Below are 23,920 nucleotides of genomic sequence, written 5' to 3'. Positions count from 1 at the left end.
CTTCATGTGGCTCGATCTCAAATTTTGCTTTATAGCACTCCTGTGAAGTGCCTTTGAATGTTTCATTTTGTTCCAGACATTACATAAATACATATTTTTAGATGACATTTGCTTATAAAGTAGGAAGTTTATGATTTTTGCTCAACTAGAACAGTAGATTGTTTTAAAGTCAGTAAATTTAAGGCTACTTTGTGATTGAACTGACCATGGCTGTGAAGAGCTGAGACAAGGGATCAGAAACGTCCCGCGTGGGATCTCTGCTCTTTGCTTAACTTTCTGATCTCTGATGGAACTGCACTAATAACAATAATGATCTTTATTGTCACAAGTAGGCTTACATTAACACTGCAATGGAGTTACTGTGAAAAGCCCCTAGTCGCCACATTCCGTCACCTGTTTGGGCACACAGAGGAGAATTCAGAATGTCCGATTCACCTAACAAGCACGACTTTCGGGACTTGTGGGAGGAAACCGGAGCGCCCGGAGGAAACTCATGCAGAGACGGGTAGAATGTGCAATCTTCGCACAGACAGTGACCCAGCCGGGAATCAAACTGGGATCCTGCAACTGTGAAGCTACTGTGCTACCGTGCCGCCTACCAACTAATTAGACCTCTGTACTCCTGTGTTCTACCAGGTGCAAAATTAACAAGTATGCCCATTCCCGATTACTATCTAGCAAAATGTGCTGAAAATAAATGAGAGTGGAGATCAGATGGTTACATGAAGAGATCTAGATGTGATTAAACAGCCTACTAATGTTTTCTGTCTCACACCTTAAAATGGCTGTTAGGGCAGTGACTGGTGTCCATAGAACTGAATTCAAGTTATATCTACAAAATGAGATCATACTGAGCAATCCTAAAGGAGTAAAATGAGGCTTAAGGGTTTGATTGGGTGGACAGTCCTCCTGCATACTGTGAATGCACTGACAGCCAAAGGTTTGGGCTGTTTTGTTAGCATCCAGAATGTGCCCTGGAGTATTAAAAAACTTTGTAATAAAATAAAAAGATCCTGCACCTGATTTGACTCCTTTCAAAAATAATTCTGTTCCAGCATCAGATTCACCCTGTGATAAACTTGCCCAGCAAATTATCTTCCAACAGGTAGGAAGGACTTGGTAGGACTGTTATTTAAAGGGCTGAACAAATACATACAGATTAGATGTTGGTTTGACCTCTTTGATTGGAGAGAATCGGGCCATCTTGGAAAAATGGAACACATCTCATACCTCAACTTGAACAAGAATCATAGAATGGTTATATAATATATATTAATCTTTACTGTCACAAGTAGGCTTACATTGACACTGCAATGGAGTTACTGTGAAAAGCCCCTAGTCGCCACTTTCCGGTAACTGTTCAGGTACACAGAGGGAGAATTCAGAATGTCCAAATTATCTAACAGCACGTCTTTCGGGACTTATAGCACAGAAGGAGGACATTCAGCCCATTGTGCCTGTGTGGCTTTCTGGGAGAGTAACCCAGCTCGTCCTATTCTGCTGCTCTTTCCCTGTAGCCCTACAATTTTTTTCTCTTCAGATACTCAGACAATTCTCTTTCGAAAGCCAAAATTGAACCTGCGTCCACCACACTCCCAGACAGTGCATTCCAGACGCTTAACTTTGTTGTTACATCAACCACTTTACCAATACCCATCCCTGTTACATCATCAAAAAACTCAAGCAAGGTAGATATGCACAATTTGCCCTTACAAATTTGTGGGTGCTTTCCTTAATTCAACTGCATTTTCCCAAGTGACTGCTAACTTTGGCCCCAAATTATTGAATCTAATAGCTTCCTCACTACTGAGGTAAAACTGCCTAACCTACAGTTAACTGACTTATCTATACCCATTTTTTGAAACAAGGATATAATATTTTCAATTCTCCATTGCTCCTGTACTCGAGAAGGATTGGAAAATTATAGCTAGGGGAGTTTCTGAAATTTCCCTCATTATGCTTGAAAGTTTCTCATCCAATCCTGGCGACTTATAAACTTTAAGTCAACCAGCCGGTTCTTTATCAATTTTTAGCCCATCAAGTTTCTTAATTACCTCCACTTTCACTTTAAATTAGGCAGCATCTTCTTCCTTGGCAAAGTACTTATTTGTTATCTCAACATTCGCCCTGCCTCCATGCACAAATCCTCTATTAGGTCCATAATTGGTCCCACTTCTTTTTCTACCCTTTTATCACTTGTATACCTTCAGAAGATTTTTGGATTAACTTTTATGTCTCTTCTCATACTCTCATTTTGCTTATTTTTTAAAAACAATTCTCTCTGATTCTTTTATATTGAGCCGTATCCTAATTGTATTATCGACCTACACATGTCATACACCCCTTTTTTCTGCTTCATCTTAGTTTCTATTTCTTTTGTCACCTAGAGAGCCCTGGATTTGTTTGCCCTACCTTTCCCTTTCATGGAATGAACCTCGACTGTACACTAACTATCTCCTCTTTCGAGCCAACCATCATTCTGTTACAGTTTTATTTACCAATCTTTGATTCCAATTTATCTGGACCAGATTAATTCTCACTCCATTGAAGTGGATCCTCCCCCAAGCAATTATTATAACTCTGGATTGCACGCCTTCTGCCTTTCCATAGCTAACCTAAATATTATGATACTATGACACTGTCCCCTAAATTTTCCACTACTGTTACTTGATCCACTTGACCCACCTCATTCCTCAGAACCAGAGCCAACAATACCTTCCTTATTAGGGAAATTAGTCAGGAACCTGGGCTTCACCTTCCTGTTGCAGCCACAGCTGGAACCCAGAACCATGATATGTGCAGCATTGCCTGTAGCTGTCGAGGTCGCCATAGCTTTATGACTGTCCAGGATGCAATAGGTTACATCAACGACAATTTGTTGTGTACTGCTGTACATGATGGTGGCTTAGGCCAGTGTTTTTCAAACTTTTTTTCCGGGGACCCATTTTTACCAACCAGCCAACCTTCGGGACGCAACCCAACCGACCTTCGCGACCCACACCGACCGACCTTTTCTCTTACCTTGTTTGTTGCTGACAAAAATGGAGGAAATGGTTTTGGGTCCCTTTGGCCCCAATGGTCCCTTTGGGCCCGCAAACTTGAAAAAAAAAGGCTGCGACCATATTTTTAAAAATACGGCCGCACTGCGCATGCGTGCCCGATCATCGGGCACACAGGCGCAGTGCGGCCAAATTTTTTTTATCTGTCCTGGCCATTTTGAAGGCCGCTCGCAGCCAGCATTATTAAAAGCCAGCTGCTGCAAGTGTTGCGGGTGGATTTGCGTGATCGGGAGCGCCGCGACGGACGTCTTCGCGACCCTCCCGAAACCTGCCCCTGAGTTTGAAAATGCCTGGCTTAGGCTCTCAATGCGAGGCGGAACACATGCATCATGGTCTGGACAGAATAAATCAGAACAGGTGAACACGAGGCTTCCCCAGAATCCGAGGTGCCATTAACTGTACCCACATTATTTACGTGCTTCCTGTGATCAGCCTGACATCTTTCCTAATGGAAAGGGATATAACTCATCGAATGCAAAGCTTGTTTGGCAGCACATCATACAAGTCTGTGAACAGTTTTCTGGGAGCAGTATTGATTCATTTATCCTACATTAATCAACTTTGTCACCTTTTTTCCTCATTCACATTCCACATTCACCGGAGGAAGGAGCAGTGCTCTGAAAGCTAGTGATTCGAAACAAATGTTGGACTTTATCCTGGTGTTGTAAGACTTCTTACTGTGTTCACCCCAGTCTAACGACTGCATCTCCAAATCATGACCTTTATTCCAACCAGGCTCTCATGTTACAGACTTGCTACTTGCAAAAAGGAATATTGCTTCTGGATATGGCTTATAACATCTGTCAGAAACTGGGGCTCAGACTCCGAAATAACCTACAATGAGACCCATGCCACTTTAATAAATATCATTGAGTAGACCATCTGTGTACGCAAACAAAACGTTCCAATACACGATGACATGGATTTTCTGGCCATTCCTGCTGGCGGGACCTTACAGTCCCGTCGACGGCACAGCCCCATCATGGGTTTTGTGGCAGCGAGGGGTGGATTCAATGGGAAACCCCATTGACAGTGGCAGGACCAGAAGATCCCACCGTCAGCCACTGGTGAGCCACTCTCTGCCGCTGCAGAACATGCCGCGGAGGGTCAGGAAAACCCAGGCCCTAGTCTTGTCATTTTTATAATAGCTGTTTTCATTACCATCTTCTGATTGCCTTCCTGCAGTCCATCATCATGGGGCTTCCCCTCAATTAACTCTCTGTTTCAATATACATACCAAGTCCAGAACAAAACTTTACTCCCAACAACTCAATTCAGATCGTTTATTGGGTTGAAAATCAACCTTGTACAAGCCCTTTGTACTTCTTTGTGTATTCTTGTGTTCTGATAAATTATGTACCTATTAGCTCCAGCTTGGGAGACTGAAGAGCTTCCATTGGGCACACTTAAATAGCCAACGTGAGTGACCTCAAGCAACTCTGCACCTTGAGGGCTCGGCTACCAATTGCAGCATCTCAGGATGAGCCAGCGCAATCTGGCCCAGGTGGTTGTGTGGTATTGACAAGGACACAGACATCTCCAGCTCCGCATGAGAACTTGTTAAAGGAGTGATGTGACTCTTGAAGCTGCTATCAATGCTGCACCTCAGAATCAATTTTGTAGTAGGCTGAGCTGCCATGGAAGTTATTGGATTTATCACCATAAGATATAGGAGCAAAATTAGGCCATTCAGTCTATCGAGTCTGCTCCGCTATCCAATCATGGCTGATATGTTTCTCATCCACATTCTCCTGCCTTCTCCCCATAAGCCCTGGTCCCCTTATTAATCAAGAACCTATCTATCTCTGACTTAAAGACACTCCGTGATTTGGCCTCCACAGCCTTCTGCGGCAAAGAGTTCCACAGATTCACCACACTCTGACTGAAGAAATTCCTCCTCATCTCAGTTTTAAAGAATCGTCCTTTCAGTCTGAGGCTGTGGCCTTTGGTTCTAGCTTTTCATACAAGTGGAAACATCCTCTCCAGGTACACGCGATCTAGGCCTCTCAGTATTCTGTAAGTTTCAATGAGATCCCCCCCTCATCCTTCTAAACTCCATTAAATACAGACCCAGAGTCCTCAACAAGGCAATTCATCGTTGTGTGCACCACTCTAATGATCATGAAGATGATGCCTTGCTCCATGTTGAACAAAATAGTGGATAGCACAATTGCTTCACAGCTCCAGGATCGATTCCGGCTTGGGTCACTGTCTGTGCGGAGTCTGCACATCCTCCCTGTGTGTGCGTGGGTTTCCTCCGGGTGCTCCGGTTTCCTCCCACAGTCCAAAGATGTGCAGGTTAGGTGGATTGGCCATGATAAATTGCCCTTAGTGTTCAAAATTGCCCTTAGTGTTGGGTGGGGTTGCTGGGTTGTGGGGATGGGGTGGAGGTGTTGACCTTGGGTGGGGTGCTCTTTCCAAGAGCCGGTGCAGAGTCGATGGGCCGAATGGTCTCCTGCACTGTAAATTCTATGACAAAACAGCCTCCATCTCTTATATAAAACCTCAAGAAAATTGAAACTGGATTCCTCCATGCTCTCCGACATTATGCTTGTGAGGCTTTAAATGAGACTGGAAGATTCATCGATCTTTAGCTAGAAGGAAGAATCTCTAGTACATCTCTCACTGAGAAAATCAGTATGAGTAGTGGATGTGATTCAGCTGAAAAAGGAACAGAAACAAGGCAAACCCTGAGGAGCTAAGAATCACTGGTACTGGAGTGTCCACTTAAGGGACAGAATAAAGTATAACTGTGAACAGAGATCTTCAACTGCTTTAAATGTTAGATGGGGGATCTTTTCTGTAGTTTAGAGTGTAAGTTGCGCCTGAAATATTTTTTAGTCATTGTTGCTTTTAGTTTGTGTGTTACAGTAAAAGCCTTAAAAACTGAAATGATCTGGACAAAGGTATAGGTGGTCTGATTAGCAAGTTTGCAGATGATGCTAAGATTGGTGGAGTTGCAGATAGCGAGGAGGACTGTCAGAGAATACAGCAAAATATAGATAGATTGGAGAGTTGGGCAGAGAAATGGCAGATGGAGTTCAATCCAGGCAAATGCGAGGTGATGCATTTTGGAAGATCTAATTCAAGAGTGGACTATACGGTCAATGGAAGAGTCCTGGGGAAAATTGATGTACAGAGAGATCTGGGAGTTCAGGTCCATTGTACCCTGAAGGTGGCAACGCAGGTCGATAGAGTGGTCAAGAAGGCATACAGCATGCTTGCCTTCATCGGACGGGGTATTGAGTACAAGAGTCAGCAGGTCATGTTACAGTTGTATAGGACTTTGGTTAGGCCACATTTGGAATACAGCGTGCAGTTCTGGTCGCCACATTACCAGAAGGATGTGGATGCTTTAGAGAGGGTGCAGAGGAGGTTCTCCAGGATGTTGCCTGGTATGGAGGGTGCTAGCTTTGAAGAAAGGTTGAGTAGATTAGGATTGTTTTCATTGGAAAGACGGAGGTTGAGGGGGGACCTGATTGAAGTCTACAAAATTATGAGAGGTATGGACAGGGTGGATAGCAACAAGCTTTTTCCAAGAGTGGGGGTGTCAATTACAAGGGGTCACGATTTCAAGGTGAGAGGGGGAAAGTTTAAGGGAGATGTGCATGGAAAGTTTTTTACGCAGAGGGTGGTGGGTGCCTGGAACGCTTTGCCAGTGGAGGTGGTAGAGGCGGGCACGATAGCATCATTTAAGATGCATCTAGACAGATATATGAACGGGCGGGGAACAGAGGGAAGTGGATCCTTGGAAAATAGGTGACAGGTTTAGATAAAGGATCTGGATCGGTGCAGGCTGGGAGGGCTGCATGGCCTGTTCCTATGCTGTAATTTGTTCTTTGTTCTTATTGTGCACTTCCGTTGGGAATTCAAATTTCTTTTTAAATGTTATCAATCTCTATGGGGATTGTAACATATGAAAGAGAGAGACTACTTGGAAGGCAGAGCAGATAGAGACCAGTGGTTCACTAAAGTAGCTGCAGTTTGAGATGCAGTAGTTGAAGGGTGAAATAGAAGTAAGAAGGGAAAACAGGAGTCTGGTGTTACAAAACTCTGCAAATGAATACCTTCAGTGATGCCACTCACCATAGCCATGACTCACCCCCTGCTCGTGATGTCCAACACATCATCCTCCAGTTCCCTCTTGCTGCCTCATAATGTGTGACCTTTCCCTGTAAGAAAGAAAGAAAGGAGTGAACAAGTGAAAGCCTCAGCTAGTGAGGTGTTTTAATAATGTGCTTGTTGTGGTCAATTACTACGAATGTTGTAAGCAAGATGAGAGATGTGGGAAAATGAGGCTTCCATGGTGGTGAGAGTTGGAGATGCTAAATGTGTGATTTGGAGGTTGAGAAGATTGAGTGGACTTCTGGTGGTGACCATGGAGTGAGCGGACGCATATTTGGTGGCTCCCGCTCAAGACGGAATTTTTTGCCTCTTTTCCCCGCCCGAAGGGCGAAGCATTTGAATGGAAGAGGTGCAGGAGTGCCCGGGAAGGTTTTACTGGTATGGTTGGTGGATGGATCCACAGACTAAGAGTGGGTCAAGAAGGAAAGAGCTGTTGGAACTGAAGAGTCTTTGTGGTATCCAGGATAAGATGGTGGATGGCAAGGGGGCTGCTCTGCATACCCCGTGGTCAATGGAGCAGTTAATAGAGTTCCTTAATGGAAAGTTATGCCAGCAGAGGAAAGAGGCCCTGGAAGACCCAGTCAAGGCGGTGGAATCGATTAAGTCAGGGATCAAGAGGGTGGAGCAGAGGCTGGAGTCTCAGAGATGACAGAAAGTGGAGGGAGCGGTGGGGGAGCATGGTTGGCCTTGGTGGTGGTTGAGGTGAGGGTGATGCGGGAGACCCAAAAGAGGCTGAAGGTGGAGGGTCTGTAAAATCACTTCAAAGACAAAACCCTAAGATCGTGGGGATGCCTGAAGGCATTAAAGGTGCGGAGGCCAGCGTGTATGTGGCTAAGATCCTGGAGAAGCTGATGGGGGAGAGGGCCTTTGACCATCCCTTTGAGATCGACCGAGCACACATGGCGCTGATGAGGAGACCGCAGTCGGGTGAGCCACCGAGGGCGATGGTGGTGCGGTTGCACAGCTTGTGTAGACCAAACAGAGACCAAACAGTCATCAACTCTCCGGCAACCACTGTAACTGTGGTTTTGAAGAGGCAGTTGACGGTGAACGTGAGAATGGTGTTTAATGTAATCATGATGCCTTCAGAGGGGCAGGAGGTGGAGATAGTGGTGTCGATGGACGTGGAGAAGGCGTACAATCGGGTGGAGCAGGAGTATCTGCGGGAGGTGGTGGGGTAGTTCGGATTCGGACAGGGGTTTGTGGACTGAGTCCGGTTGCTGTTCGATGCACTGGTCGCTAGTGTGCGGGCGAACCGAGTGCATTTGTGGTATTTTGGGCTGCATCAGGAGACAAGGCAGGATTGCGCGCTCTCCTCGTTGCTGCAGGCGACCTGTTATATATCTCAGAACCGTTGGGTAGTATTGGGGACAGTATGGGGATTTTGGAGAAGTTCGACCGGTTTTCCAAGTACAAGTTGAATATGGGAAAGAGCGAAGTGTTCCCGATTTAGACTAGGGGGCAGGAGAGGAGGTTAGTGGAGCTGCCGTTCAGGGTGGTGGGGGGTGAGCTTTAGATACTTGGGCATCCAGGTGACTCGGGGTTGGGTGCAGCTGCACAAGTTGAACCTGGCTGGCTGGTGGAGCAGATGAAAATGGATTTTAGGAGGTAGGATGTTCTGCCACTGTCAGGTGCAGACAGTAAAAATGACAGTGCTGCCAAGGTTTCAGTTCATGTTCCAGACCTCCCAACGTGTGTCCTGAAGTCATTTTTCAAGAAGGTTAATGCGCTGATCTCTGGGTTTATGTGGGCGGGGAAGACCTCGGGCGTTAGGATGTTTTTTCTGGGGCGAGGGCGTGGGGGCTGCTGGTGCTGCCGAACATGATGAACTACTACTGGGCAGCGAATATTGCTATGGTCAGGAAATGGGTCGTGGGGGAGCGGTCTGTGTGGGGTAGGATGGAGGCGGCATCGTGTAGGGGAACGGGTTCGCGGGCTTTGTTTTCAGCGCGTTTGCCGTTCTCGCCGGCCAGGTACTCCATGAGCACAGTGGTGGTGTTGGCCCGAAGGGGCAGTGGAGGCAGCACTTGGGGTGGGAAGGTGCCTCGCCGTGGGCACCGATCTGCGATAAACGTAGGTATGCGCCAGGGGGGTTGAATACAGAGTTTCGGCAGCAGCAAGCAGGCATTGATCGATTTGGCGAGGTTGGAGGACCTGGAGCAAGAGTACGAGCTACCTAGGGCGAACGGCATTGTGTACCTGCAGGTCCGGGATTTTGTAAGGAGAGAGGTGCTGTCCTTTCCTGGACTGTCACACCTGGGGTTGCAAGACAAGGTGCTGTCGAGGGACAAGATAGGGGACGGGAAGGTGTCCGAGGTCTAAAAGAAGTTGATGGATTTGGAGGGGGCCCTGCTGGGGAATATGAAATGTAAGTGGGGGAGCTGGGAGGGAGAATGTATTCTCGTCGTGTGTGATGTTAAACTTCATCCAGTTTAAAGTAATACCTAGGGCGCATAAGACAGCAGCAAGGATGAGTAGGTTCTTTGAGGGGGTAGAAGATGGGCATGTGCGGGGAGGCCTGCGAATCATGTCCACAAGTTCTAGGTGTATCCAAGGTTGAACTGGTTCGCAGACGTGCTGCCCAAGGTGCGGGGCATGGAGGTGGTCCCAAGTCCAGAGGTGGAGATATTTGGGGTGTCAAAAGATCCAGGAGTTCAGGGAGTGAGAGAGACCGCTGTTTTAGCCTTTGCCTCCCTGATAACCCGGAGATGGATCTTGCTTGGGTGGAGGAACTCGGAACCTCCGAAAGCGGGGATGTGGGTGAGTGAGCTAGCGGAATTCCTGAGGCTGGAGAAGGCCAAGTTTGTCTTGAGGGGGTTCAAAGGATGGGTTCACTCGGAGATGGAAGCCGTTTATTGATTTATTTAAGGAGGTTTGAGGGGTCAGCAGGGTGCGGAATGTTGGGGTAAGTGGGTTAAAGTGGGGAAGGAGGGATGGGAGAAGGGGGTGGTATTAGGGGAGCAGGGTGGGAGTGGGTGTTGGTTGTTTATAATGTTGCTTGGTTATTCTGCTTTTGTTTGTGTACATGAAAATGCGTTGAATAAAAATCTTTATTTTAAAAAAGGAGATGGAGAGAACTGTGATGCAGCGACCGTAGGAGAATGAAAGGAGGATAACCTAGGCAACCACCTCTTTTCATTCACAGAATGATCTGTTTGAGCTGCTCGCAGAACAATACTTTTCACTGTACTTTGGTACACGTGATAATAAACCAATCCAATTCCTACTTGCAGTTAAGGTGTTGCCTGGAGGGCTTTCTGTCCCTCGATGGAAACAGGTTCACTCCTCCTGTCCACCCCCTAGGCCAGAGCCTCCACTGCTCCATTGGAGAACTTGGTTGCCTTCTTTGAACATGAGACATTCAGAATACACTTTTCAAGCACCTACCTGCTGCCAGATAATGCATCATTTCTTTCAGAGGTGCTGGCTGCCTGTAAGCCGAGTCAGGAACACCTGATTTCAATACTCCTCACCCACTATCCCTACCCACCAAACAGGCACACAGTCAGTAAGCAGTGCAGATAACACTGACTGAACGCCTTAACCATGCTAATGAGGCCCCAGCACAATTTTAGCTTGGTCCTATGCCCACTTGAAGAGACACATGCAATGCAAGTCCTGGCCCCTGCATGCTTGATTTCTGGGCACAATATTGTTTCTATGCGATAGCCTTCAGAATTTGAAAAGCCATTTCCTTTTCAATGTACAGCTAAAATTATTTAAATCTCTAAAGCAAGTATCAATGCAAACTACCAAAACAACAAAGAAGACTTTCAAGATAATTCAACTTCCAATTGAAAATAGTTTATTTTATATTTTGATGTAATTTGATGCTATTGATTTACCAGATCCACAATTGTAGTAATTAATATCTTAATACCTCACCAAAATGTATATTACAAAAAATATAAGTTTATGATAAATGAAGTGTCACACAAACCAACTGCTTTCTAAAGATAAAGAGAAATGGAATATCTTAATCTCATTTGATTTGGTTATCAAAATGAAACGTTTCTCTAATAACTAATCCTGTTCCTAGAGAAAAGCCCCTAGTATATTCCGGTTTGAAATGTGTAATACACTTCTAATTTGAATATATTCATGAATATGAGACAAGAGACTAAATCGTGGTTTATTTCATTTCTGTTTGCAAAAAGCGATTTGGAATACTAAAGCTGATACATTAGTACTTGTAAATAAAATTGTGTTTGCCATTTAGAAATACAATCTTATAAAATATTTTAAATATTTTTAAGGGTGAATAAGAGGAAGATATGTACAAAATTGGTTATAAGATTCATTTAAAATATAGTTAACATGGTGTTGCATTTTGATGATGCATGACTCATTCATTGCTCATTATTTTCCTACTGATGGTTGTTTTTTAATCTAACATGATGAAAGCACACAGTCCTTAGGAACAATGGATCAGTGCCAGGGATTTGCTATTGGCTGGCTGATTTCTTAATATGACCTGACTAATCCACTGTGCCTTCTGAAACCCAGCCCCCACCCCTCCCCCACCTCACGAGATTAAGGTTGTCAGGAGCTTGGTCTCCGCAAACTGGTTGAAGGCACGACTTGGAGCATCCTTAATTCAGGAGACCATCTGAAAAGTGCAGGCAAAATGGCCTTAAATGCAGACTAAAGCTGACCACTCAGCTTTTAAGTACAGTTTGCAAATGAGTTGCTACGTGGATGGACTGACTTGAATATTTTATCTGTTGAAAGGATAATACTTGAAATAATATACTTGTTTATTTTTAAATTTACCTTATATTTTAAAAGAAAATTAAGGAGATCTGTTGTAAATCAAGATGATGTAAACTTGACTACTTTAAGTTTCGTTTTTAAAAAATGTATCACATCACAGAGTTCCCTTTCAACATAATATAGTCTAGGTCTCTTCATTGTTATAGTTTAAATTGTTTAAATTTGATTAGCCTGCGACCTGATTCGACAAAGAAAATCATTGTGCAGATTTTAAACCAAGGAAGTTATTAGTTCAGGTTGGCCATAAAAATTGCAAAGTACGAGCAAAATGCCTTCGAAGGAATATTGGTCAGGTCGTAAACCTTATAAATTCCTAATTCGTGAACCTAAGCGAGAGAACCAGCAGCAGAATGTTTTGATGGCAGCTCTAGGGATGAGAATGGCACCACAAAAAACATCATCAACTCTCTGGCAACCACTGAAACTGTTTGCTTATTCACAGTTGACTTCACTTGTTCGAAGAGCTACTCTGAAGGAAAATGAACGGATTCCGAAATATGAAAAAGTACATAATTTTAAGGTAAGGAATTAATACAGTTAACAATGAACAGATGTACACGTTTTCAAATATGTATATTTTACATGTTGAGTTACTTAGATGTTTTATTAATAATAACAGCCATTGTACAATAGAATTGTTTATTATGAAAGTAAACTCAGGTTGTTATCATGAATTTCCGTTGGAATTTTTTCCAGCATTGTAACTGAACAATTATTGAACTGAACTGCTTCACTCAAACTTTGTTTACATTGTCATGTAACAATTACATTTGTATCATTGAAAAGAAGTTACTGCATGTATGTTGTCTGGGGAAATTTGTTCAAACTAAGCAGCTTTCTCCCATTCAGATGTAAAGGACAACACAATATTAGTAACAGTAAATCCTGCATTCTGTCAATTCTTTGGAAGGGTGCAATAGCTTTATGTAAATAATGTTATGTAGTATTCAATGCTCACTTAAAATCGCAGCTAAATTTCTCACTAGACAAACATTAGACCATTTTGATATTCATTGCAGATAACCTGTCTCAAGTTTGGGCTGTCTACACTGGTACTAACATCTGGCCTACATCATTATTTCTAGTGAAACCTTTCTTCACTAATGAAGTGATTGTGTTGAAAAATGCAGAGCCAGCTGGAAAATGAAATTACTCTAGCTAGTAAAATATCCTATTTCCAGTATTCTCTTTTTAGCAACCTTCCTACCACCTTATAAGTAGAAAACCTTCCTAATAAATATACATATTTTCATAGCATAGTATTCATTTGCTAATGGAATAGACATGAATCAACTCATGAGATAATTGTATTATAATTCTGTTTTTCTCTGTATACTGGCTTATGGTTACTGCTAAATTGCACTCTTAGTATGGCAGTGCAGTATGTTGCACGTTAATCATTGATCTTTTAAGACTATTTCTGAGTATTTATGCATTCAGTTAGAAAATATTTACAGGATTCATAAATTCCTTGTTGCATTTTCCAGAAAACTGCTTTTCAGCTCTAGTGATTTTGTTGGAGAATGGAACTACTTTTGTTTCCAATATTCACTAATTCTGTATTCAGGTTTTCTGATTTGATGAACAAAAATGTATTGTCAGTTTGTTTCCATCTAAGAGCCTGTCATAATTTGTTTTCTAATGTTTAACAGTAATTTTCATCAGCTAATTCAGTTAACTTGCTAAACTTCATTTGTACGTGAAAGAATTAATGCTATCCAAGTACAATTTGGTTGTCATAGCACTTTTTTCCCAGATCATCAGAGTGAATGCTGCTTTATTTGATAGGAATGTGGCACAAAATTAATGTTGGTACTGAACATCTTTAATATTATTCATGACTCTGTGTTTTTTCATAATGTACATAGTAAACAACAAAAATAGTTGAGCAGTTTATTCCTAATAATCTACTCGTATACATAACCAGAAAGGAAAGTTTTGTGCAAAAATTGTCATATTTCTTTTTTACTCACGTACTCCATATTAAAACAGTTTCAGAAAAAGAAACTTCAGTCATACATATGAAGTTCAGATTGATTTGTGTTAGTATATTCCAGATGCTTTACTAACAGCATGACTGATATAAAAATGATTGTCTAATTTATGCTTTTATTTAGATTTTCTGGAAAATGGTTTAATTAAAATATCCCATTCTGGTCTTGGGTGTGTAAAAATGTTAATACTACTGCAGTAGCATTACAGATAGTTGCCATAGTAACTCTGCTCCACTTAATTAGCCACCTACAGACACTGCTCTCCATTTAATACATTACATAAGATATATTGGATGGAATTCTCCCAAAGAATGACTCAGGGCATGACTCAACTAAGTGGGAACAAAGTCCCATAGCGAGTGCATTTAGCCGCGTGTTTCGCAGCACTCACAGCGTTAAATAACGGGGCTCAGCGGGGAACGCACAGCTAAGGCCGCACACAGCCCCATTTTCTACACCGAGGAGCTCCACTCGCCAGAACTCCTCAGTGTAGCGAGAGATCGGGATACCATTTAAAAAGGGCGTACCAATCTCTGAGGCCCCTGAGTACCCCCAAGCCCCAACACACTATGGGAGGGTCCCCACCCTCCCCCCAACTCTCTCAACACCCGCGCAGAACAACCTCGGCCGATAGCCTGGCAGTGCCACCTGGGTGCCAGCCTGGCACTACCAAGGTGCCCAAGTGGCACTGCCAGTTGACAGGGCATTGCCAGGTTGGCACTACCAAATAGACAAGCTGGCATTTTTGCGCACGCATTATTGGGCCTGGGGTGCCCTGCGTGGGTGTTGGGGGAGTGGGTGGCGGGGACCCTCCCATAGTGCGTTCGGGCTGGGGGGGTTCGGGTCACCTCGGGAGCTCCAGAGATCGGTATGCCATTTAAAATGGTGTCCCGATCTCTCTCTATGCTTAGGGTGATCCCGCGAGCTGAGCTCCCCAGTGTACAAAACTGGACTACGTGTAGCCTTGGCCATGCATTCCCCGCTGAGGCCCCTTATACAACGCGAGTTTCGATGTATAGCAATGTGTTTGCCGGCCCTGCGAGCGACAGAAACACCTAGCTAAACACCTTACTATTGGACCTTGTTCGCAATTAGTTGAATCATGCCCCATGTGTGGCATCAAGGAGCCCTAGCAAAACTGAAGTCAATCAAAATCTTTCCACTTGTTGGAGTAATGCCTAACACAAAGGAAGATGGTTGTACTTGTTGGAGGTCAATCATCTCATTCCTGGAACTTTGCTTCAGATGTCCCGAGGCTCAACCATCTTCAACTGCTTCATAATGACCATCCTCTATCATAAGGTCAGATGTGGGGATTCCACAGACAATTGCACAATGTTCAGCATCATTTGCTATTTCTCAGACATTGAAGAAGTCTAATTCCATATGCAGAAAAACCTGGACAATATTCACACTTGGGCTGATAAGTGACAAGAAACATTAGGTCCACACAAGTGCCAGGCAATGACTATCTTCAACAAGAGACGGGCAGCACGGTAGCACAAGTGGCTAGCACTGTGGCTTCACAGCGCCAGGGTCCCAGGTTCGATTCCCCGCTGGGTCACTGTCTGTGCGGAGTCTGCATGTTCTCCCCGTGTCTGCATGGGTTTCCTTCAGGTGCTCCGGTTTCCTCCCACAGTCCAAAGACGTGCACGTTAGGTGAATTGGCCATGCTAAATTGCCCTTGGTGTCCAAAAAGGTTAGATTGGGTGATTGGGTTATGGGGATAGGGTGGAAGTGAGGGCTTAAGTGGATCGGTGCAAACCCGATGGGCCGAATGGCCTCCTGCACTGTATGTTCTATGTTCTAAGAGAGAATCTAAACATCTCCCCATGATACTCCGTGGCATTGCCATCGCTGAAGCCCCCACTATCAAAATCCTGCAGATTACTATTGACCAGAAACTGAACTGGACCAGCCATATAAATACTGTGGCTACCAGAGGAGGCAAGAGCCTGGGAATTCTGCGGAGAATACCTCATCACCTTATTCCCCAAAGCCTGTCCAAGGCACAGGTGAGCAGTGTGGTGGAATACTCTCCACCTACCTGGATGAGTGCAGTTCCAACAACACTCGAGGAGCTTGACATAATCCAGGACAAAACAGTCACTTGATTGGCATCACATCCACCACCTTCAACATTCACTCCCCTCACCACCAACGCACAGAAGGACAAGGGAAGGACCACCACCTACAAGTTACCCTCCAAGTCACACACCATCCTGACTTGGAACTATACGCGAGATCTTCCAGCTGTTCACGCCAGCAGGATCTTCTGGTCCCACCAAAGGCACACCCCCAGTGAGGATCTCCCGGCAGCGTAGAGTGGATTCAATGGGAAATCCCATTGATAGCATCGGGACCAGAAGATCCTGTCACTGGCCAACGGCGAACCACCAAAAAACACACTGGGTGGAGTCCAGAGAATCTCACCCTATATCGCAATTCCTTCACTGTCGCTGGGTCAGAATCTTGGAACAGCCTTTAGACAGCACTGTGGTGACCCTTCAACACACAGACTGCAACAGTTCAAGAAGGCAGCTCACCACCACCTTCTCGGGAGCAATTATGGATAGGCAATAAATGCTTATCTGGCCAGCGATTCCCACATCATTTGAACGAATAAAAAAAAATAAAGCAGCCTGCTTGAAATATCAGCCCATCCACCACATGAAACATTACTTCCATTGACTCTCCATCACACAAACCACCTCCCATCCATTGACTCTGTCTCCACCACATTGGGAAAATGAGCAGCATAATCAAAGACTCCTCCCAGCCAGGTTATTCTCACTTCCAACCTCTTCCATCGGGCAGGAGATACAAAAATCTGAGAACACGAAGTAACAATTCAAAAATAACTTGTTCCCCGCTGTTACCAGACTCCTGAATGATCCTCTTATGGACTGACCTGATCTCTCCACACATCGTCTCTACTGAGTAGCACTACACTCTGTATGCTTCGGCCTATGTCTATGTATTTACATTGTGTATATATCATATGTCCTCTGTTTTTCATGTATGGAACGATCTACCTGGATTGTATGCAGAACAATACTTTTTACTATACCTTGGTACACGTGACAATAAATCTAAATCTAATTCCCTCCACCACCAGTGCAAGATGCACTGCAGCTCTTTCAATATCATCTTCCAAACCTGTGACCTCTACCATCTGCAGACAAGGGCGGCTGATAGATGAGAATACTACCACCTGCAAGTTCCCCTCCACACACATTATCGTGATTTGGAACTGTATTTCTGTTCCTTCACTATCACTGAGTCAAAATCCTGGAACATCCTTCCTAACAGCACCTAAACCATATGGGCTGCAGTCGTTCGAGATGGCAACTCAACACCTTCTCAAGCAATTAGAAATGGACAACAATGCTGGCCTAGCCAGAGGCACCTACATCCTGTGAAATGAATAAAAATTTCAAATGAAGATGCGCACATTGGCCATGCATTTTGCATTTACCTCTTAATTTATTTAATTGCAAGCTTAAAATCGACCAAACTTGGAACAAAAATGTGTTTTGCAAGCAGCAGGATCTTACATAACCATTTTCACACTCTACATGTTCAGTGTTGGCTCATTTACCTCTTCTTTAACCATTATTTTAAGATATTTTTCTCTTCAGTTTTGTTATGATTATTTATTTTAATCAAACAGTTCACTTGAATAATTCTTGGTGTTAAAATGTTCATTAAAGCTCTTGTTCTGCTACATGACCTTATTTCCCTAATATTGCACAAATACATTGCAGGTTCACACATTCCGAGGGCCTCACTGGTGTGAGTACTGTGCCAATTTTATGTGGGGCCTGATTGCTCAGGGCGTGAAATGTGCAGGTACTTTGCTGTTCCAAATATATCTCTTCACATTTTTTCCATTGTTTAAAAAACATAATTGCATGTGGTCTTTTTGCAGTGGTTTGTTTTTAAATCATCACATACTTTTCACCCCCCGATATATTTGCAATGTAATTTGATCATCATTGAAAATATAGCAGAGTTAATTATCGAATCTCGAACCAATTTCCTGAAAAGGTGTACTTTTTTCTGAAATACTAACATATTCATAATAATCAACATTTCTTTCAAAATAGCCAGCAATAGTTTTATATAAGGTAGAAACATGATGTTCAAATGTTACATTTGTAATGTATCCATGGGTGACTAGCCATTTGTACTTAATAATGTAGTCGGTGACTCCTTTAGTGCTCCGTAACAGTGTAATCTAAAATGTGACATGCAGAAGATAGCCATTTATTTTGTATGACATTTTACACAGTTCAAGTGACGACACAACACAAATTAAGTTTTTGCAGGGACATAGCAACATGCCACAGCAACTTTTGTTTAAAACCATTACAGGACCAATAATTGTACTGTGAAAGTCCACATTTGGAATAATTTTTTGTTTAAATTATCTCAAAAAATGAAGGTATTAAAACATATTCAGCAATTACATATACACAAACCATCAACTCTGATTTAACTTTGCTCCTAGGATTTTTATATGCATGGTACTTAATATGCCTGTTAAGACTTCCATTTACATAGCAAAATAACATGTAGTGCTATCTGTTTAAGCTTACCTGTTTGGAAGATTCCAAGATACAAATATACAACTTCTTTAAGCATAGTGGTTGAACTGCTATGTTGAAACAATTCATTTCATTTGAACAATGAAAGTTAAGAAAAGATCAGATCCAGTTGTTCAAAAGTCTGAATGATTCTAATAAAGTAAACAGGGAAAAGCTACTTCCTGTTAGCCAGCCAATTTGTCACAAATGGTTTAAATTAAGATAATCACAAAGAGAACAAAAGAGACTCGGACTTTTTTTTTCACACCGGGGGAGGGGGTGGGGGGTAGGTATGGGTGAGGGGGCTGGGGGTGGGCTGTTATTCAGGCCCAATAAGCTTGCCTGTAATCACCCCTTCACTGTATTATCACCCCCTCCTGACACCAACACTGTGACCAGTGATCTCTGATCCCCGACTCTCCCCACATCCATATATCTCTGCTTCCCCGATCTCTCTCCAGTCGTCTGCAATCTTCAACTACACTGTTATCATCCCAACTGTCTCAACCCCTCTCCAAACCCTCCCCACCCCAACGCCTATGATCTATACCTCCAAAAACCTTTAACTCTGCTGAAAGGCTGCATCTTTGTGCTGTAATCAGGTTGGCCTCTGTTTTGTTACGTGTGTGGTAGGTAACATGTGCTACTCAATCCTTGGCTAATGAAGAGGTCTTCTGAATCTCGATGAAGAAGACTCGAACTCATCCAGTAGTAACAAAAGATTTATTGAGTAACTATAACAGTAATTGCATGAGTTCTTTACTTTAACTTTGATACTAGTGATAAGGTTAACAAGATCTAACTACAGTAACTATATGTAACTCCACTAGCCATCTGAACTATTCTGCTATTGCCCTGGTCACAGTGCACCCCTGAGAGAGCCAGAGACCCAACGTGGTTGCCTTTTATACCCCTGTTGGTCCAGCTCTCTAGTGATCATGTGGTGCTACTGATTACACATTAACCCCTTGTGTACATGCACATATAGAGATCACTACATCGCCCTTTTTTTCGTGTTAGATATTTTCTGTATGTTGTAAAGAAAATTGAACAAACATAATGGATGCAGTTTGCAAATGCATTACATACAATCAATGAGTAAGTCCATCAAATGTGAATACATTTAGTCTCTAAGGTTTTTTCGCTTGCGTGAAATAGATAGACAAATGATGATATGTACAAGTTGTGATGATCTGGATGATTATACAATACCAATTAATATTTATGAGTCCAATCTTAATTTAAAAAATTGTGAGTCCAAACTTTATGAATTTGTTCGGTTGAGTTGCTTTCGTCTTCTGTTGTTGAAGTGGTGATGTTGATGTTGTTATTTCTTTGTGAACATCGTCAGTGTTCTTGTGTTTAAGTGACCATCAAGTCATCATGAGGTGTTCGAATGGTCGAATAACTTTGTTGTCTGATTTAGACTTTCTTTTTTTTCTATACTTGTAGTAACTATTCTGTGTTCGCCATTGTCTGACCTGGACTTTTTTCTGTGCTTGCGGTATTGATTCTGTATGTCATCTGCCTTGAAAGCTGGCGTGCTTGCTTGTTCTGGAGCAGATGTGAATTTGTGAGATTATTTGTCATGCCTTGGCATGTTTGTAGTCTTGTCATTGTTTTGCATTGTGCTGTGGCATTGTCCTTCATGTGCAGAGTTGTACCATGTTGTACAGGTCGTTGTTTCATTGTTGTTGTTTCTGTTTTTTCTGTGTTTGTTGTTTTCATTGTCGTTCTTGTTGTTTTCGTTGTTCTTGTTTTTGTCATGCCTGTTGTTTCTGTTTTTGTTGTTTTCGCTGTTCTTGGTGTTTTTTTTTGTCGTGCTTGTAGCTGTTTTTGTTGTTTTCATCGCTGTTCTTGTCGTGCTTGGTGTTTCTGTTATGCTTCTTGTTGTCCTTGTTGAGCTGCATGTTCATAGAATTTCATAGAATTTACAGTGCAGAAGGAGGCCATTCGGCCCATCGAGTCTGCACCGGCTCTTGGAAAGAGCACCCTACCCAAGCCCACACCACCCTATCCCCATAACCCAGTAACCCCACTCAACCAACACTAAGGGCAATTTTGGACACTAAGGGCAATTTAGCATGGCCAATCCACCTAACCTGCACATCTTTGGACTGTGGGAGGAAACCGGAGCACCCGGAGGAAACCCACGCACACACGGGGTAAACCCACGCACACACGGGGAGGACGTGCAGACTCCGCACAGACAGTGACCCAGCCGGGAATCGAACCTGGGACCCTGGAGCTGTGAAGCAATTGCACTAACCGCTATGCTACCGTGCTGCCGTGCTGTTGTTTTTGTTGTTGCTGTTGTTCTTCTTGTTTCTGCTGTGCGTCTTGCGGTGTTAGTTGTTCTTGTTGCGCTCAATGAGTGTTCCGTGTGGATCATTTGGGTCATTGTCACAGTTATTGGTGTCAGTGTCCGTTGTGGTATCTGTTACATTGAGCGTTTCTTCTTGAGAATTGTGAGAATGATCTGATGTTGCATTGATGTTGGTGACATCAGTCATTTGTGGTGGATTTGATTCCTCTCCTTTGCTTCCTTGGTACTCCTCTTCAAGAGTCATTTCTGGTTCACTTGAATCATCATTGATTTCTTTGTGCTCCTCTTCTGGAGTTATTTCTGGTTCATTTGAATCACCTTTGGTTTCTTGGTGCTCCTCTTCTGGAGTCAAAATCATCACAACTTCATTTTCTTGTTGGTCTTGGTGCTCCTCTTCTGGAGTCAAAATCTTCAAGATTTCATTCTCTTGTGGGTCTTGGTGCACCTCTTCTGGAGTCAAAATCTTCACAATTTAATTTTGTTGTGGGTCGTGGTGCTTTTCTGGAGTCAAAATCTTCAAGATTTCTATTGACGTGGTCTGTCTGGACTCTTGGTGATCCTCTTCTGAAGTCAAAATCTTCACGATTTCTATCGACGTGGTCTCCCTGGACTCATGGGTAGCCCTCCTCTGATTGTTGAGTGCTTCTGTGCAGACGAGCTGAGATCATCATAGAATCATAGAATTTACAGTGCAGAAGGAGGCCATTCGGCCCATCGAGTCTGCACCGGCTCTTGGAAAGAGCACCCTACCGAGGCCCACACCACCCTATCCCCATAACCCAGTAACCCCACTCAACCAACCCTAAGGCCAATTTTGGACACTAAGGGCAATTTAGCATGGCCAATCCACCTAACCTGCACGTCTTTGGACTGTGGGAGGAAACCGGAGCACCCGGAGGAAACCCACGCACACACGGGGAGAACGTGCAGACTCCGCACAGACAGTGACCCAAGCCGGGAATCGAACCTGGGACCCTGGAGCTGTGAAGCAATTATGCTAACCACTATGCTACCGTGCTGCCCACGGTCAGATCTGTCAGTCTCGCTGTGATCCTGCACATTCTGTATGGGAATTGTGATTTCTTCGTCACTTGTCTCACCAGTGTCTTCCTGTAGGTTAAATGAGCTGGGTAGACTTTCATAGTCTTCTTCTGGTTGCTCAAATAGGCTGGGTAGACTGTCTTCTTGTTGGTTAAATGAGCTGGGTTCTGGTGGCTCAAATAAGCTGGGTAGACTGTCATAGTCTTTTTGTTGTTCAAGTGAGCTTGTTAGATTTTCGGAGTCTGCTGCTGGTTGCGCAGATAAGGTGGATAGACCTTCATAGTCTTGTTCATGCATGGCATTCGCTATGGAGTGTTTGCTTGTGTTATGGGCCAGGGTTTAGAGAACCCCAAAGTGTATCATGGAGTTCACCTGACCCACAACATTTACCAGATTGTGGTATGGGGAGCACACGGCCCAGGTGTGGTACAGCAGAAATGGAAAAGTATTTTTTAAAAGCAAAACCATGTTTATTCTATGAACTCAAGTTAATCTTTTTAAACCACAGTGAACATCTTAGCAACCATTAATTCAAATACAACCCCCAAAGAATACAACACTAATAATCCTTTAAGCTTTCCTTTTAACATCCATTAGACTTAAAACACCTTTTACCAGAAACACATCAGGTTAAAGTCACGACTGTTATTAGTTTTAAATCACCAGCATCGATTTACATTCTTTAGATTACAGAGAGAGATTCAGACATCTTCTGGCTGTGACTGCAGCTATCCAGCTCTGAAAACGAAATAGAACACACCCTGCAGCAAACAGTCTAAAATGAAAGTAAAAAGCTGACAGACAGCCCAGCTCCACCCACTCTCTGACATCACTGCAGTGGTGAACACCCATTTCTTAAAGGTACTCTCACTACAGATATTTATATACATACCCATTTATAAACACCCATTTCTTAAAGGCACTCTCACATGACAGCTTGCTTCCATTTTTGAGTCTGTCACCGAGCTGTCTGTGGAGGCTTGTGTCGCTCTCTCTGTGGAGTCTTTCATCGCGCTCTCTCTCTGTGGAGTCTGTCATCGCTCTCTGTGGATTCGTGCAGTGTTCTTGCTGTAGAGATGATCTGTGCTCTCTGTGTGGCGTTGTCTTCTTCCTGGGTATTGCTGTCATCCAATGTATCGACGATCTGCCATGGCATCATGGTATTGGATTCACCTACCGTGAGAAGAGTCATGTTGAGCGTTTCAACCGTGTTGCTGATGCAATGATCATCAATTCCGAATAACTCATCCTTGCCTGAACAGTTGTCTTCAATGGACAAATCATCTCTTTTTGTTTTGGATTTGTCATTGTCCTTTCTATGTCCAATGAAGAAACCATCTTCTGAGTAGTATTCTTCAATGAACAAATCACTGTGCTCTCCTCTTTGCGTGGTGCAAACTGCTTGTGCCAGGGTGCTGCGGAGGTTACTTTTAACTGCTGGTGTAAGTTCGGGCATTGTTCTGTCTTTTGATGTAAGAAAATTTGGTCTTGCAGATTTAAATGTCATTTTGTTCATTTTTGTGCATTTCCCTTTTAAGTGGGCGTGGTCTGGGTCCTCTGACGTCATGACGCTCGTGACGCCATGCGTAGGAATCGATTGCGAATGCGCAATTCGAGTTTCCTTTACTGTGCACTCTTTTCGCACCTGTGTGGTAGGTAACATGTGCTACTCAATCCTTGGCTAATGAAGAGGTCTTCTGAATCTCGATGAAGAAGACTCGAACTCATTCAGTCGTAACAAAAGGTTTACTGAATAACTATAACAATAATTGCATGAGTTCTTTACTTTAACTTTAATACTAGTGATCAGGTTAACCCGATCTAACTACAGTAACTATACATAACTCCACTAGCCATCTGAACTATTCTGCTATTGCCCTGGTCACAGTGCACCCCCGAGAGAGCCAGAGACCCAATGTGGTTGCCTTTTATACCCCTATTGTTCCGGCCCTCTAGTGATCATGTGGTGCTACTGATTACACATTAACCCCTTGTGTACATGCACATATAGAG

General features: G+C 43.5%; 1 protein-coding gene across 10 annotated transcripts in view; it reads left to right on the top strand.

Annotated features, from left to right (window-relative positions):
- Window positions 1-23,920, top strand: part of chn1 (chimerin 1) — a 393,699-nt gene that overhangs the window by 283,664 nt on the left and 86,115 nt on the right. For all 10 annotated transcript variants that reach the window (XM_072476464.1, XM_072476432.1, XM_072476457.1 and 7 more), the window contains 2 exons: window positions 12,400-12,477; window positions 17,719-17,803. In XM_072476464.1, coding sequence (XP_072332565.1) covers window positions 12,400-12,477; window positions 17,719-17,803 — 163 coding nt within the window. The remainder of the gene's footprint in view (window positions 1-12,399; window positions 12,478-17,718; window positions 17,804-23,920) is intronic.

Source organism: Scyliorhinus torazame, chromosome 2 (assembly GCF_047496885.1).
Source record: "Scyliorhinus torazame isolate Kashiwa2021f chromosome 2, sScyTor2.1, whole genome shotgun sequence".
Lineage (NCBI taxonomy): Eukaryota > Metazoa > Chordata > Chondrichthyes > Carcharhiniformes > Scyliorhinidae > Scyliorhinus > Scyliorhinus torazame.
Note: the sequence above shows the minus strand (reverse complement) of the source record. Positions and strands in the feature narration are given on the sequence as shown.